At 38.3% G+C, this 17,124-nt stretch overlaps 1 protein-coding gene across 6 annotated transcripts in view; it reads right to left on the minus strand.

The window, feature by feature from the left end:
• Positions 1-1,366: 1,366 nt before the first annotated feature.
• Positions 1,367-17,124, minus strand: part of ARHGAP18 (Rho GTPase activating protein 18) — a 97,435-nt gene continuing 81,677 nt past the window's right edge. For all 6 annotated transcript variants that reach the window (XM_026120163.2, XM_064508967.1, XM_026120156.2 and 3 more), the window contains 6 exons: positions 16,632-16,714; positions 15,175-15,381; positions 14,205-14,351; positions 8,110-8,234; positions 6,944-7,005; positions 1,367-3,728 (listed from right to left, as the gene is read on the minus strand). In XM_026120163.2, coding sequence (XP_025975948.1) covers positions 3,637-3,728; positions 6,944-7,005; positions 8,110-8,234; positions 14,205-14,351; positions 15,175-15,381; positions 16,632-16,714 — 716 coding nt within the window. In that variant the 3' untranslated portion in view covers positions 1,367-3,636. The remainder of the gene's footprint in view (positions 3,729-6,943; positions 7,006-8,109; positions 8,235-14,204; positions 14,352-15,174; positions 15,382-16,631; positions 16,715-17,124) is intronic.

The following is a 17,124-nucleotide window of genomic DNA, read 5'->3' on the forward strand; positions in this document are numbered from 1 at the left end:
GCTGGGGGCTGGGAAGGGAGCAGGCAGACTCGGGGAGCAGGGAAGGCCTGCCAGGCCCGGTGTGGAGCTGGTAAATCACCACTGGCCCAAGCCAGGGACCGTGACCTGCCTCGAGCCCAGGTAGGCAGCCAAACCCAAGTGAAGGCTGCTTGCTGCGGACTCCAAGTAGAAAAGCATTAAAGGATAACGCTGCACACAAGCGTCGCCAAAAGACCACCCACAAAAACATATATGGGGAGGCGATTTTTGAGCACAAAACTGCCCTGGGGATTCCCCATGCCCACGCAGAGCACACCACCGCTTTTCAGCGAAAAGTGCCCCTAAACGTAAGGATTCAAACCACGCCGTCTTCAAGCGTGACCCAAAGCAGGGAGAATTTCAAACCCGCTCTCTGAACGCCGTTCAAAACGGCTCGGCGACGCTCAGATAACAGGTCATCCCCGGCCCCCTCACCACGCGGCGGCCTCTGCCTCCCTCCCGCCCGGCCCGACCCAGCTCGGCCCAGCGCCCTCCCGCTGCCGAGGGGCGGAGACCAACGCGCGGCGCGGAGCTGACACCGGCCCTGGCCGCCAGCTCCGCCCGCGCCGCGCCGCAGCTGCGCGAGAGAGCGGAGCGCCGTGCGGGGACGGGGACAGCTCCTGCCACCGAGGCAGGAGGCGGTGGCTGCCGCTGGCGGAAGCCGGAGGTCCGGCTCGGGCCCTGCGCAGAGGGGGCTCCGGCCGCCCGCCTCCCCCCCCACCGCGTAACGGCTTTCCGGGAGCGCGGCTGCTGCTCCCAACCGCCCCCGGCGGCACGGCCGGCACCGCCGCTCGTGTTTTCAGTAAATTTTAATCCGTCAGCGGGGTAAAAAACCTGCTATGTGTTTCCCGAGTCAATCAGATGGAGGTCGGCTGATAAATTACTCTGCATAAGCCACCAAGGCGGTATCGTCTCCTCAATTATAAAAAAATTTTTATCAGCTTACCTGCATGCGGTTTGGTCTTCCCTCGTGCCCAACTTAATTCTTGAATTATGAGGAATTAAAAGTCAGTGTTTCAAATAAATGCTGTCCTGTCACGTACACCCAGGGAGTGCTAGAGTAGGGGTTTCTGTCAGGTGCGCAGGGACTGTGGTATACTTCCAAACTGGAGCTCCTCTGCTAGACAGACCAAGTTTCAGTCCCTTAACTCCTCCTCTCCCCTCTCTCCCTTCCCAGCAGGCAGATTGCAAGACTATTTGCAACTTACTATGCAACTTATCAATGTCTCTTTTGCAGTACAAAAATACGCACTACCTGCCGAGATAGCAAGCGGAATGTCAGCAATCAGCACTCAGTGCTGTTTGTGTACATCTTATGCACAAATATAATTATCCAATGACAAAAGAATTCAGAAAAGCACATTTAATTATAAAAGAGCTTTTTAAATTAAAAAACAGATAATGGCACTAAACCAGAAACAAAGTTCCTTAAATGATCATAGCCACAGGACAGTCCTGTGTAATTTTATGCTGAAACTGTACAGCTGTTCCTATCATCTGCACTTTGCTCCTGATTAAAATAACATCTAGAGTTCCAGTAACGAGTAATCTTTTACAGAACTATAAAGTATTATGGACACACATTTCTCTATTACATGACAAAAACACCTTACATTTATTACATTAGATTCATAAATACTTACCTAAGCATTATACTGTTTTTCTACTCTATTCCTTACATTTAAAGAACAGGAAGTAGGTTTGTTCTGTTGACAAAAGTGATTTGCCTTACGGGATTTGCCCATAACGGCACAGTGCAATGCCATGTAGGGGTACCCAGCTAGATGAGGCGTCAAGACCAGTACAGTCACATTAGAACAATATTCCACCCAGCTTTTTTTTTTTTTTTTTTTTTTTACATTCTGCTTTTCAGAATCCTTCAGAACAACCCTTCCTTTCCATAACAACACAGCCTTGACTTTTAAGAACCAACAAATATTTATGCCCCCCAAATTGTTCGTACGCCGTGCCTAGTTTTTCTGTGACCTTTCAGAGTTCTATTTCATTGCTTATCTATCAGATTGAGAGTTCCAGTTGCTATTTTAAGAGCAAAACAGTGTCAGGGCCTGTACCAACACTCAACAGCAAGGCCCTTTTTTTCCCATTAGTGGCTTTGATCAAGTCAAAAAAATCTAATTGATTGGATGTAAAATATTCCCTATGAGGTCAATATAACTCTGTATGTGCACCGAAAGAAAATATTTAGCTCCAAGGATATAATTTCACAGTTGTTATTTCCGGTAGTCAGCATGCAGGTGTGAGCATTTAAGCGTGGGTGAGCTAGTTTACAAATAAACTGTCAAGTGTTACACACGTTAGTGGGCACAAAGTATTGCTGCAGGGCTAGGTCTCTGAAGCTACAGTTCACAGCACTTTGCACTGCAATAAGTTATGTCGATCTGTAATTTATTATCAGCGAATTCCGTGGGGAACTCTCAGTCCTTCCCTGCAAAGAGAAGGATTTGCAATAGTTCACCTCATGGACTGTTCATTTTTAAGTGGTTTAGACAGCATCCACCAGCCTAAAGGAAATCAGAATTTGATTTCTAGCTTGTCCAGCGTGGGCCAGAGATACCAGCTATAAAGCTAATGGTAGTCAGGCTGAGACATTCTCCAAAAAGCATGGGTAAACTCCACAGTAAACCCTCACATTAATTTTGAGTGAAAGGTTTGGTAGCTATGAAATTCAAACTACAGTTTCTTTCCACAGTTGTTTTACTCATCCTGAAAGTTTATATTCTGCTAATAATTGGCAGTTTTTGGCAGTTCACAGAATGCTTTGCAATCTATGAGATGTTCAAGAAAAGTGAAACCAGTGTATGCAACGTGGCCACACATAACTACTGAAAAAAATAAAGGTCTCTCTAGTGGATGATCATATTCCAAAAAGGACATTGCCAAGAGTGGTGAGCTGTACAATGACTCACCTTGTCATATTGTCCTATTTTTAAAAAAAAGAAAGCATCAAGAATACAATCAACCAGAATAAGAATAAAAAATAGTATTAAAAAGATCTAGCAAAAGAGCCGTATAGAAAGCATTTTTCACAGTTGTTTTTAGTTTTCATCAAACTTTACCTAAAAAGTGAAAAAATAGGCCTTCCAAAGACAAAGACAGGATATATTGCATTGCAGTTGTTTCCTGTGAATTTCACACTTGGGAAATTCATGTGACTGGTTTTAAGTATTTTTAATACTGTACCATTCAGAAGTGCTGATCAGAATTTGGTTCTCCAGTGCATTAACACTGTAAAAACCTATAGGTTTAACCTAAAGGTTAAACATCTACATCTGTTTGAAAAGTAAATTCTTCTGAAACAAGATCTACCAGATGGGAGTATCATTAAGGTAGATTAGTTCCATTAAAATATTTAACTTAGTCTTATTCCAAATATGAGTGGGAAAACTGTGCTATCTCCAATATTTTGCTGTAAGTAAAAATGAAAATTTAGTGGTAATCACTGTTGTGTTTCCATTACCTCTTTTTTTTTTAAACTAGATAAGATTCTATTAATTTATATATAATACAGTAGAATGGTGAAAGGACACACTATCCCTTTAAAACATTCAGCATTACAAAGTAAGTCCACAGGTTGTTCCTTTGCCATCTGTTGTGAGCTTAGCTATTCTTAGATTTTATAACCCATTCAGCATTTGGGTTGAGCTGGTATAGGTCGTTCATGTAGGTATCGTCATCAAGGCAGCGTTCTCCTAGTAAAAAGAGATGTGTGGTTACGTTAGTACCATAAATAAATAAATAAATAAACAGACTTTCAAAATTCCTGTCACTCTTCTATTCCATTTAGGTTTTCATGCCCTGTCTACAGTATTTAAAAAAGGACAACACAGCTATAATCTAAAAGTAATCTGCTATCCTTCCCTTCTGGAGAAGAAAGGGAATAGAGGCAGAGAGGGAGGGAGAGCGGGAGCTGTACTTGGGGAAGTTGTTTTCACTTCTATGGCTCATTCTAGGTCAGATTCTTCACACAATGAGCCTGGGAGCTCCCCTGTGTGCAGGGTTTAGGAAAAGAGCAATGTCCTGGTCTTCTTGTGGTTAAATCCAAATGCTAGATACACATTTGAGCTGAAGCCCATTAAAATTTCCAGTTACTCTCCCTTTCTTAGATGGAACGTTCAAGCAGGTTTTGTCCTTGCTAAGGAGGCATTACTTGCTATCCTGCTCCCCTAGGTTAGGAGCTCCTGTTTAATACTTGTAATGGTTACGGTCATCAAAGGGAAAAAGTAGTATGCTATTTTTGGTGTATTCTGAACAATTGATTTATGTCTAATAGCTATTACGAAAATGTATGCTGGTCCATTGAGATCTGCTTACACCTCCCATTCTCTCACAGGCAGAGCCTCGTCTCATGCACTTCCAGCTCTGCATCACAGGCCCTCTCTTACTCCACCGTGCAAGCGTCAGGGTAGACGGCTGGTGGCCCCTTTAATCGGCCAGCCAGATGTTCCTGGATCATGTGCTCCTGAAGTGGAAGACAAGCAGATGTGCCCCGGTGACAGCTGTTTGGACTCCCTGCTCAACCATGCCCAGTCTCCCTCTGCTCTGTTTCTCTCCATCCCTTCTCCTCACCAGTTTGCAGCCCGTTTTCCCTCCAGGCTTTTTATGCCAATCTACATGACATATACCACCCATGCTCCTGAACTATGCTTACTTGCCCACACTGTTTAGCACGTTCAGGCAGTGAGAGCACAGGGACAATGGCTTCTCATTTCTTTGTCCAGTCCTGGTCATGAAGCAATGGCAGAAGTCCTGTTCAATGCTCTAAGGCCCTATAGTGTACTCAGTACTCAAAAAATGTCTTGAGACTTCAGCAACTCTCTTAGGGGGACAGGATCGTAGTATTGCTCATGATACAATTATGAACTTAAGTATAAGCATATGAGTATATTATGAGCCTGTTGAGTCTTCCCTCTTTTGGGCTCCCTTTACATGAGTCAGTCAGATCAGGCTGAATGTCAGAGTCAGTAGCAGAAAAGCTAGAAACAGCAAAGATCAGAATACATAGTTTACTTAAACCTGCACAGCAGGTTAAAGTCAGGGAGTTGCTCTATATACTTATCTTAAGAATATTTGCTAAGTTAGTTAGGACTAGTATTTATAAGAGCTGATTAAAGCTGAAATTCTCTAGTAATAAACTATTCAGATGGAGGAGGCTTCTAAACATTCCATCCTGTTGCGTAACAATTAGAAAATGTATCTGCCGCTAGCCACATCAATGCTCTGAGACACACACATTTTCTGTCACTTGTTTTATGTAATACTAGCTCATTCCAGTTTCACTGGGATTCTGTTACAAACTTTTCTTCTACAATGTTAACACCTCTATCCAATAAACAAGATACTCCCCTCCTTTAAAAAAGTCACACAAATCTGGGAACGCAAACTGCTCTGACAGGCATGGTAAACATGCGTACAATTGGATATGCAAGAAAACAGGTAATATATTAATCTGGCATCCAAATATCTTAGTAACATTTTTTTTTTTTGCCTTCAGACTTACTGAGAAAAACTAAAACAAATTTGTAATAGAGAAAATAGAAGAGTGTTATTTCATTTTAAGTCTTCTGGCTGAGATACAAAAACATTTAAATTAATTTAAAGTAGTGATCAGGTACAGGGAAAAGTGCCAAAAGGAGCAATTACATACAGGATTAAAATTTACAGTGTGCAGAAGTACTGAGTCTTCATGGAATTTTATAACTTCAGGTACACTTTAATAGTCCACAGTTACTAGGGAAAGTAAATGTAAATCCAATCCAATACTGTTTTCTAGTTCTTTTCTTTTAAATTTGCTCAACACATGAAAGAAACTCTGATTAGAAACTGATTCCTAATGCAAAAATACTTCTGCACTCATTAAAGCAAATTTCAGAACTGCATTAAAAATAATGCTTTGGCATTAACCTTGCTGATCTACTCTTTGTTTTCATCAGTGGTACGCAGAGCAAGAAAGATGAACAGGTGGAAAATTTCATCACTAGAAGATTAGGTTCTTTCCATTTCAGCAGTGACTTCCCCATAGGAACTTGTAAGAAACACTCAAATGTAGAGCACGAAGGGCTGCAAGTTCATTTATTATGCCTCAATTCAAAGAGATGAATAAGATGAACTTCAGGCACCTTCCTATCCAACCTTTCTATGGTTCTTCACTGTACAGACATATCAGGATCACCTGTAACAACTGCTGTCTTCCTCTAGCAGAGATGATAAGATATTACTAAGGATGATCACACCAGCTTCTCTGCTTCCCTCTACCCAAAGCTAACTTTCTGTGTTGGCATCAGGGTGAACTAGGGACATGAATAAAAATGGTTTAACCCCCAAAAATCAGCTGGCAGGGAAATACATGTCAGAGAAACACAAAGCCCATCATCACATCTGTATTTTAAACATTTCTCTCCCATTCAAATATTTGCCAATTACCTAGGAAAAAAAACCAACCAATATTCAGAATAACCTCTCCTCACCTTTGGCTGGACGGGAATAGATGAAAAACTATACTACCTGAATCCAGCTTTATCACAGCCAGCTAATGATAAATAGAAATACTTGGAAGAAAGAGGACAAAAGAATGGAGGAGATTTAAGCTTTAGACATTGCTCCAAAGAGCTCAGTCCAGCACATTAGAAAAAAAAAGTGCTAAGTAAATAAATTTCCTGGTTACATGCAGTCCTTCTCCCTCCATAATGGCAATCTTCATCTCCGTCAGCTGGCTCCAGACTAATATGCTGACATGTGAGCCTAAGGATAACATATGGACTGAAAGAGCACCCTCTTGATTCATTATAATCTTTAAGGGGCAAATTCCTCTCCTGTTTACATCAGCATGCAATCACAGGGAAGTCCATGGACGAAGTGCCAAGGAATCCTATTCTAACAAAAACAGTGGTTCAGAAGCCATTCTTACCAATATTTCCTCCTATTTCATACAGAAAGACCTCTTCTTTCTTGAGTGTTTGGACATTTCCACTGTCAAGAACAAAACAACACGACTGATTACACTACCAAAGAGCTTGTACGCTAGCCACTTAAAGATGTTTAGGATAAGTTATGCTAGTTAAAGTCAACAGTGTAGCAAGGCATCCCTTCATGTTTTTACTCATTTACTGATACAATAAGTGAATAGGAATACCCTTGCACACTAGTGTAAACGAATAATCCTGCAAATGAACTACAGAAAAGGTAATAAAAGACAGAAGTGAAGAAATACAGGTTTTCAGAAAACAATTCCATCTTTATTAGCAAGTAGCCTGATTTTTACCCTCTAATTTTCTCTCATTTTCAAAATAAGTACTGCCCCTCACACAATTCATATTTCTGAAATAGCCTCATAGTTAGGTAGGGGAAACCACATTCTTGCAACTAAAAGAAGGGGAAAACAGACAGTGGAAGAATAAATCCCTCAATTAGAAAAGGATTTTATTTTTCTCACTGCTTAACTGTAGAGATATATGCTAAAGTGCATCCAGAAAATAACTTTTTGTCAGAAGTATAAGCCTCTGAAAACAGCATTTAGGAAGAAACAGTTTCTTAATCTCAACTAAAGTGCCACACTAGCACAAACAGTTATATGAAAATGTTATGATGCACATATGCTTGTGTTAAATGTTATTTTGTACTAATTTGGATGACTTAAAGGTAGCTTTCCTTTTAAATCACTGCAAGTGCATGACATTTTCTCATATTTATATTCCCATACCTAGACTGCTGTTATATATAAACGCAATTTTTACAAAATATTTTCTTTCTCTGTTCTTCATCCATTTGATTCTTAGACTTATTTTCGTATTTCCTTCTAACGTCTTCACAGAAAGCTACAAAAGCATTCCTGGCCCAATTAACTAAACAGCAATTCGTTTTCTTCTAAGGGCGCTCACATATTCCTGAAGGCCTTGTTAGCTTTAGAAGCATTAGAAACACTAATTCCTCAGGTAAGTATTCCAGCAGGCTAAATTCAACCCAAAAGTTCAGTGACCTCACTCTGATTCCAACTATTTTAAAACTTTTTTCTTGATATAATAGATGAAAAGTCACTTATCCTGAAATGTTAACAAAACAAAAACGTGTTTGTACCTTTTCTGGCTGAGAAACCTGGCTACTATATCACCAGCTTTCAGTTCTTCTGTCAGCTGTATTGCCATGGAAACTTTTGAAAGATGAGGCGCTTGCACCCGTATCACTCCCTGAGGAACATCAGCCTGCAAAGCAATAATGATATTGGAACAAAGCTGCCAGCAGCTGGCTTTCAGGAGTTCCTCAAAACACAGTATGGAATTAGTAACTTAGTACAATGCTCTGTAAGTATGCTTAACTATTGTCTACTTCACTGCAGAAATATGGTAACTATGCAGTAATTTAGTAAATTACATCAGACCTTCACACCTCTTTTTAATGGTAGGAAGAACTTTAGAACAAAAGAACAGTAGTGTTTAATTATTTCTCAAAGATGTTAAGGGTAACAATAATGATTACTGCTATGTTAAGAACCCATTTTGGTATGATACGCAGCGTATGAGACCGACATGGAAAGGACTTGCTGTACGTCTGAAAGCCAGGCAGCCCGCCCGCCCTCCCTCCCCTCTTCTCAGAAGAAGCCTTTCCAGTTTCATTTCACCTGAATTTGGTACCAAAAAGAAATCACAACATATTCATAGGTCAGTCTAGTTTAAGTGATTCCTCTTCTCAAATACCATTTCCTTTTAAAACACAGATATTCACTAGTGCAGCTTTTTCTCCCCATTTCTTATTCTTCAGAATATATTCAGCTAGTCAACCAGCAGGTCTGACTACATAATGGATTTGTATTTTATTTCAACCCAGAAACCCATGATGATGAATCTTACTAGTTATAGAGGAGGAGGGCTCCAAAGGACTGTTTTTCTGTTCAACTTGCAGTACATGACATTTGAAGTTACAAAAGGCATAATTTATTTGTGAATAAGGTCCTAATTTCTGTTCCTGAAAATCTTAAGATAATTTTCCTATTCGTATTACACTACCATTTACCCAGATGTACTCATTTTGATAGGAAAAGAAATGTAAAAATACCAGTAGTTAAGGTTGATTATGACAGTTCATTCTCCCCCTCCTCCATTTACTGCAATTGTAAAGCTGAACATTCATTCTTCCATAATCAATGAACAAATTTGGGCACCAGTGAATCTAGAATAGCTCCTCTGAAGCCATTCAAGTTAAACTAATATAGAACAAGTATAAATGTGACCAGAATCAAAAGCACAGTTTCCTGAGGAAACTAAAGGCTCATTATTGAATCAGCAAATTGAGCATTTGCTTCATAATAATCATGGAATCAAAGATTTGCAAGGTTGCAATGGATCTCAAAGAACAATTCCCTAAATTTATCCCTAAATTTGTCTAATGTGTTCTTTAAAGCCGCCACCTATGGAAACAAATGGTTGTAGCCATCTGCTAAAAAGTTAACTCCTGCTTAAACCTGCTTTGTCTCTTTCCAAACTGTTGGGATCACACTTCCTGGCAACAAGAAGAGTAACTTTTAAGGGTGAAAAGGACACACATGCCCCTAATGGGTCTTTCATCAAATTCAGCATGGTAAACTTAAATCAGTTTTTATGTTAATATTCAATTCTGTATCATTTTGTCTCAGTTGATATTAAAGGAGGTCTTCCAACTTTCAGCTGGATAACAATCTTTCTTTTCCTGTACATCATGCATATGATGAATTATTTAAAAAGCTACCTGCCTTGAGTATATGAGAGAAGGAACAAGAAATGTCCATAAAGCTATAACATTAAGGTCACAGATCAAACAGAATAATTATTTTGTATCTAGGGGAAACCAGCTCACCTAATGAATGTATTTTGCCACTTTCACCACCTCAATTTATGGAAGAACTCTTACTCAGCTCTGCAATACGTTCACGGTGCCTAACTATAGAGAGAACGGATGTTGAACACATTTCTCAGTGCAGGTTGGTGGGAAAGAAAAAGTAACCATACAGTCACAGTGACCACAAAAAAGTGACCACAGAGTCACAGAAGAAGAACTAGCCTCTGCCTAGCACAGTTCAAAACATCCAAGTTAGGACTCCACATTACAATGTATAAGCCAAATACCTAGAAAGTGACTGACAACATGCTGAAGGGTGGGTCAGTAAAACATGACTTAAGTACCCCCTCCCGCCTCACATGCGCTCTCCAGATGCACCTTACAACACTGAAACCTCTGGCACAGTTAGGTACTTACACAAGGTTCAAAGACCTGAAGAGAGGTCTGTCCTTATCAGTTAGTGCAAAAATATACTGGCATAGCACCTGCATTCACTTGCAAGGTACTCTTCTTGTTTCAAACCCTTTCTTTTCAGAGGGACTTGAATATTTTTATTATGAAAGAACCATTGCTATTTGGCTATAGGATCTGGAGTGGGTCTCTTACAGATTCACTTGTTCCACTCCTCAGGTTGGAGGAAGAGAGGAATTAAATGACTAGTCAATATTTTCACTAGGGACTCAGATGATAGAACAGACCATACACTTATTAAATGTGCAAATGATATGAAGCAGGAACAGGGCACAAACATTTTGAAGAACAGAACTGGAATTCAAAATGACCTTGCTAAATGGAAGACAAAGTCTGAAAGTGGGATGCAATTCAAAGAGAACAACTGCGAAGTGTTGCATCTGGTTTGGAAGAATCAGCTATACAACTATATAAAGAGAAACAATTTAGCAGGTAGCAATTCTTCAGTAAATAATCTGGGATTACAGTGGATCATAAATTTAGCAAAAGTCAGTAATGTTATATTGTGAAAATGCAAACAGGTTATATAAACAGAATGGCTAGATGATACCGTGGTTATTCCACCCTATATGATATATACCCAGTAGCATTGCATCGTATCACTAGCCAGGTTCCTCCTTTCTATGGCAATTGCCACATAGAGGAATGGAGCAATGGATGGTGCAAATCTGGCTATGATAGCTGAAAAATTCCCAGTCTTGAGGACAACTTTCTTTGCCTGACTAGGACACACTGCACTCCAACAGAAACATACAGACTTAATCCCTAACACAGGCCTGGGCCACAGAGTTATATGCACAGATACTTGGAAAAGTGGTTAACCCTCAAGAGCTTTCTAACATTAACCACTCCCAGCACTGTACAGAGATCTTGCCCAAAGTCTCCTCCCCTTCCGCAGGAAATGTTATTTAATCTCTGTCTTAAAAGGGGAAATGTGATTGATTGGAAGGTCTCATCTGCCATTTAGAGTGGAGATTTTGAGATATTTCTGAAGATTATGAAAGTGACCCAAGCCTTGTCCAGCTACATTTAATCATGTGTGGTGGCACAGCCTGGTGTAGAAAATAGCTACTTTTACATAATTTTATTCAGTTGCAAGCAAGATAATGAACTCTCAAAAGGTTCAAACAGTTTTCACTGGAGCGATGATTCACCACAAATCTTGATGCATCCCTTGCTGTCTAATAATGGAAAAGAAAGAAGTTCAGGAACTGCACATTAAAATCACCTCAATTTAAAATTAAGGCAATACAAATTGCAAATTGAAAAAACAAATTTTCAAGTATGTCCAGGACTAGTTCCTTAAAGAACTAAGACAAATTTAGCTACTTGGAACATATATAAAATAATCATTTCTGATGAAACCATAATCATATTTGGGAACATGATTTTAGCAGTAGTATGTTCTCAGGCACCCAAATTATGGAATGCTTTAAATAAGTATGAAAGGACTTGTGAAAAGTACTGCCATTAAATTTTTTCAGAAAATCTCATGAGATTTCTAAAGCTTGAAGAAAATTCTTGAACAGTAACTTTACATTTACATTTGGGTAAGGATGTATTACTTGCAACTTCAATTTTAATTCTCCGATGGATTAAAAAGGCATATTTTACTCTAAAAGACCAAACTGAATTACAAATAATAATAATAATAACAATATTTAAAGTTGCAACATCATTTGCCTATTTCAGGGTATTCTACTGTTATTTCTACATTGAACAGGTGATGGCAGCATTCTTTTAACTGTCAGCTCATCATAACTCAGTTGAATTGTTTGCAAGGAGTCCTCTTATTAGACAGTATAAAACAAACATGTCAGTGTTAATAAGCTTTTTTAAAAAATTTTAGATAAGCTGTGATTCTGTGTGTGGATTCCTTCAACTATATTCATATAAACAAATAGATATGAAAGTAAGGCAAAGTGATGTCTGAGGAATTAATCCATATTCAACATTTAGAGATATGTCAAATACTGCACAGAAAACAAGTTAGGAACACTGAAAAATATGGCTGCAGCAGATATTGGATGCATTGGTCTGAAAGATCCAGCTTTTTGAAGACTCCAGCACTAAACTTCTTTCGAAATGGTAGAGATACAATTCTGCACTAGCCATCTAAAATACTATTTTCAAAACACTGGAAATATGCACTGTAAGATGCTGCTACCCAAATAATCACCTCTCAACCTTGTTCTTTTGCAGAGTGTCACTTCATGAACATTCTGCACCATGTACATTCTTCACTAGGTATTTTTATGGTTACTGCATACAAAGGTTTTTAAATATGGAAATGTAACAAGTTACAAAATATATTTCTAGCTTATAAATCACTGGTCCCTCAAACATATACAATCTTTCTTTTTTTCCATTGTTTAAATTCTGATGTGAAATTGGCACTTAAGCATTACCAGCAAGTTATCAAGTCCACCTTTAAAATATGTGTATATACTTCAAATTTCTTTCCTGACCCTTTAAGAGAAAGCCCCCCCAAAAGCTACAACCTGCACAAAATATGATTTGCTATCGCCAAAAAGAAAGTATACTTGCAAGAGCAAACCAAGCAGACTTGTGGGATATTACAACATATTCATATCCCCTATTTTAATTTCTGGCTTAACAGCTTTAACAGTTTGCTATATATATACATGGTAAGAAAAAAGACAACTCAAGCCAATGCGTTTTTACAAGCTACCACAAGATGTCTCTGACTCACCGGAATCTTGAATATGACTTCAAGCCACAAGACTGTATTTTCACATCATTTAAACCTCATTTGTGTTTCATTACGTTATGAGAATATATACATTTGGTGTTACCTGTTTATGTATTTAAAACAACTTTGTAAAGGTGTACATCAGATGCATTGTAAAGTAGAAAGGAAGAATGAATATAAGAAACTGTGTTGTATAGTCCAATAAATAAAAAAATATTTCTAATTATTAACTTCATTGAAATTACAAATACTAAGTAATTGCTATGTACATGAGATACTTTTCAGAAAAGTTTCCATGCCAGGAGAAACAGTTCAAGTAAAAAATTCCTAAGGCACAGGAAAAATTCACACTAAAATGCCACAGGACGATTTTTTCTTTTTAAAGAATGTGTGAAGAATGTTTGTTACATTGAAACATCTGCCTAGCCATCACTGAGGGCTCTGGTAGAAATCAACCACTTAATAAAGAGATACTGAACTGTGGTTTGTATTTAGAGGGATAACATGGGAGTGGACACACAGACAGTAGCTGTCTAATAAGTGAATTTTTCAGTTTTTGAATGTTTCATCTTCATTTGTGCATGCTCCAGCATGCTCCTCTTTACAAGGAATACTTAAAGGTTCACTAAGGCAGAGTTCAGTGGTTTGGGAACTCCTGTAGGAGGAAGAAGGCTTAAATGCTAGCTTTGTTTCCAATGACTATTAAATATCAAATATCAAAATCTAGTAGAGATTTCAATACCAAACATTGAAATCTAGTAGTAAATAAACACACGGTCTATTGTCAATTCCATTGGGCGGCAATGCACCGTAACCTATGTACAATAGTTCTGAATGTTGTCACACTTGTCCCCTGTACAAACACAGGAGTTCAGGTACTTTTGTGAAGCTACCTATGGATATCATTTTTCAGAATACAGATGTTTTGCAAAATCTGTGCAAAAAATAAATAAATAAATGAAAACAAAAATCAACCAGCCAACCTACCCTCAAAGATGTATCTTGCTGGGAAGCCATAAACTATGTAAGCCATACTAATTTACTACTTACTGAAATTCTCAGTTAAACAAATGTTAAACAAATCCTCTCAGCTCCATCTCCACGGCTATATCCATTGCTTTCAATAGATATGAGAGTCTTTCTAATAAAGTTATTTATCAGGTGTATCTTTCCTTACATCATTAGGGGTCTTGTCTTGTTTCTCATGCTTTTCCCGGTCATAAGCCATCTTTTTCAGAAGTTTCTTCATAGCTTTGTCCTTTTTCTCCTTCTTTTGGCTTTCAGTGTTCTGTTTTCTCACTTGGTCAACAATAAATTTAGGAATCTAGATGAATATAGACAGTAAGTATTATGAATATCTGCATCATTTCCTTAACTATCAGAACTTTATAAATTGTAAGATCATCAGGCAGAACTAGAAAAAAATAGTATCTATTTCCTATAATAATTAAAGATTCAAATAATATAAGGCTATGAAAATATTTTAGAAAACCTGTACTTGTGATGTTACATTCCATCCAGTAAGCTCTCAATGGAATAGAGGCGGAATCAAGTCTTTATACAGCATTTTTACTTTCCTCAGCCAAAAAAATTCATTCCACACAGTCTGTGCGATGGTGATAATAACCATTCCATGCAAAGGTCAAGATTGCTTAAAGTTGCTGATGGACAACAAAGCCTGAAGTTCTCCAGCCTGGGCGAGAGCCTGCTTGAGACCATGACTCAACTTCTCGTTTTATCAAAACATGTTTTAGCATTTCTTATGTAATATGAAGTTTGGCCCAAAAGAGATATGGCTAGAACAACACATCTCCTGCAAGGTAAGAGACAAATATCTCCAAGCAGAAAAGAATAAATTCCCTGTAAAAATGCATACTGATGGGGCAATCACAAGTATCCCATAAGGACTTCTGATTTCACATATTATATATACAATATTAACACCCTAACCACCACTGCTAATTCTACCATAACATATAATGATTTTATTTCACTCCCTTAAGAGTTATCTATGAGCAAAAGCTCAGCAGGACGGAGCTGATCCTTCTCTATTTCATGGAAGTAAGTTCATAGTTCATATTACTACTTTGTTTGTGAAGTTTATGATTCCCCCCCCCCCCCCCCCCCCCCCCCCAAAGAATACTTACTGTCCAGAGAAGTTTTTGGTACTGAATCATAAAGCGCATGACATTTGCTGTTCCAGCTGCCATAACAAACTCGCTTTGTTCAATAGTCTTTGAGCCAAACCCACGAAACGTGAAAAGGTTTGGGGCCATCACCATTGCAACATTCTTTAGCGTCATTTTATTTTTATCTCGGTGCTCAATTACCCTTTGAAGGAATTCAAGCAGTACCTGAAATAATAGCAGAACTTGAACCTTATCTCTACACCTGAAAAAGTTAGAGTGAAACATCATATTATATATCCTTGGGAAAGGCTCTTTATTCCTAATAAAACTATATTAAAAGCAATCAATAATAGGAAGTATGGATATATTTACTCATAGGATTGTAATGCAAGTTTTCTTTCCTTTAATTAATGAAGTAAATCATTCTAGTTAATTTTGTGGGTAACATTTCAAAAGCATTCAAGTGACTTTGAAGCCCTGAACAGTAAGACTTTCAAAACGCTTGTTATTTAGGAGCATAGGTAGCATCCCAAAGATGCTTTGAAAACGTTACTGTTGGCTTTTCTTAAATTACAAGTGAACACAATAATGCCAGCTGTCATGGTTTCCATGTGGCTAGTTCAGTCATGTATGCAACTTGTGTAAACCACTGAATTATGAATGACAGGTAGGCCGTTGGAAACTGCCAGTCTTCAATTAATTCACTTCCAGATATTTATAACTCAACTCGAGAGCCCTCCTGAGTGCTTCCACACAGTAAATACATTTAAAAAGGAAGGCATGTTTAAATAATAAGAACTAATGGGATTTTTGCCCCGAATAGAAAGCATCCAAGATACTCTGCATCCTACACAAGTCCTGCAAATTTATTTTTGTTTGGAGCAATTTTAATAGTAAGCATGAAGAAAAGATGAACAGCTTTGATACAAGAGAACAAGCCCAGACTGGAAGATGCCACATAACAGGCTGCAAATATCAAGAGGAAGTGTACACTTCTAGCTTACTGAGAGTTGAAACAAACAGCACATATAACAGCTGTGAATAAAAACAAAGAGTTAAACCCACTCATTAAAAGCCAAGTCTCATCCATAGTATTCTAATACTGTTTCTTTTTCCATTTAAATAATCTGTGCCTGTTCCTGCAAAGAAGGAAATAAACTTTTAATAGAAGAGGTCGCTCACTGAGTGATTATTATTGCAATCTCTTGGAAAAATTTCAAGCTCTCCTCTTAAGAGTCATTTGGATGTCTGGAATTAGGCTCCTAAATCTTTTTTTTTTCTGAAGTTCTATGAAATATGAAAACAAAAAAAACCCCACAAGTTTCAGCATTAACTTTGAACTGAAAAAAGGGATATCATAATATTTCACACATCAGTTAGAACATTAAAAGACAACAGCATTCATTACAGTGAATTCATGAGAAATCAACAAAATTCTCTTATTCGTACAGGAAAAAAATATTAGCAATTCTAACCTTCAGAGTGTCTCTGTTTGCTTCAGGTAGAAGGAGCACCAAAAGATTCAAAGCCTGTAGCTGCTGCTTCTTCGTTGGAAGATCTGCCAGTGAAGCACATTAACCTCAATATTTTAAAATTGTTACTTGTCCTCTTGAAAAAAAACATGACTTTTAAGGGAATCCTCTTGTAAAACGCTGAATGCATAGACAAAGTTAATTGTCATTTCCAAATGTTCTTTTATGATTCAGTTGCTATGTGACTCAACAGTCTTCTGCCAATATTTTTTAGATGCCTTGCGATACTTTTATTACATATTTATTTTGCAATGTTACAACATGAACTAGACAGCTAACAGTTCCTCCCTTTTTGAGCCTGTGCCCCAATATATGAAAGGGCGCATTCAAAACTGCTTTTGCCATTTCTGCAATTGCCTGAACAATTGCATGGTCTCCCATGCCTACCCACACAGAATGACTGTGTTGCTGAATAAGGCAGGTTCCCTAGGGCATG

Source organism: Dromaius novaehollandiae, chromosome 3 (genome assembly GCF_036370855.1).
Source record: "Dromaius novaehollandiae isolate bDroNov1 chromosome 3, bDroNov1.hap1, whole genome shotgun sequence".
In the NCBI taxonomy this organism is placed as follows: domain Eukaryota; kingdom Metazoa; phylum Chordata; class Aves; order Casuariiformes; family Dromaiidae; genus Dromaius; species Dromaius novaehollandiae.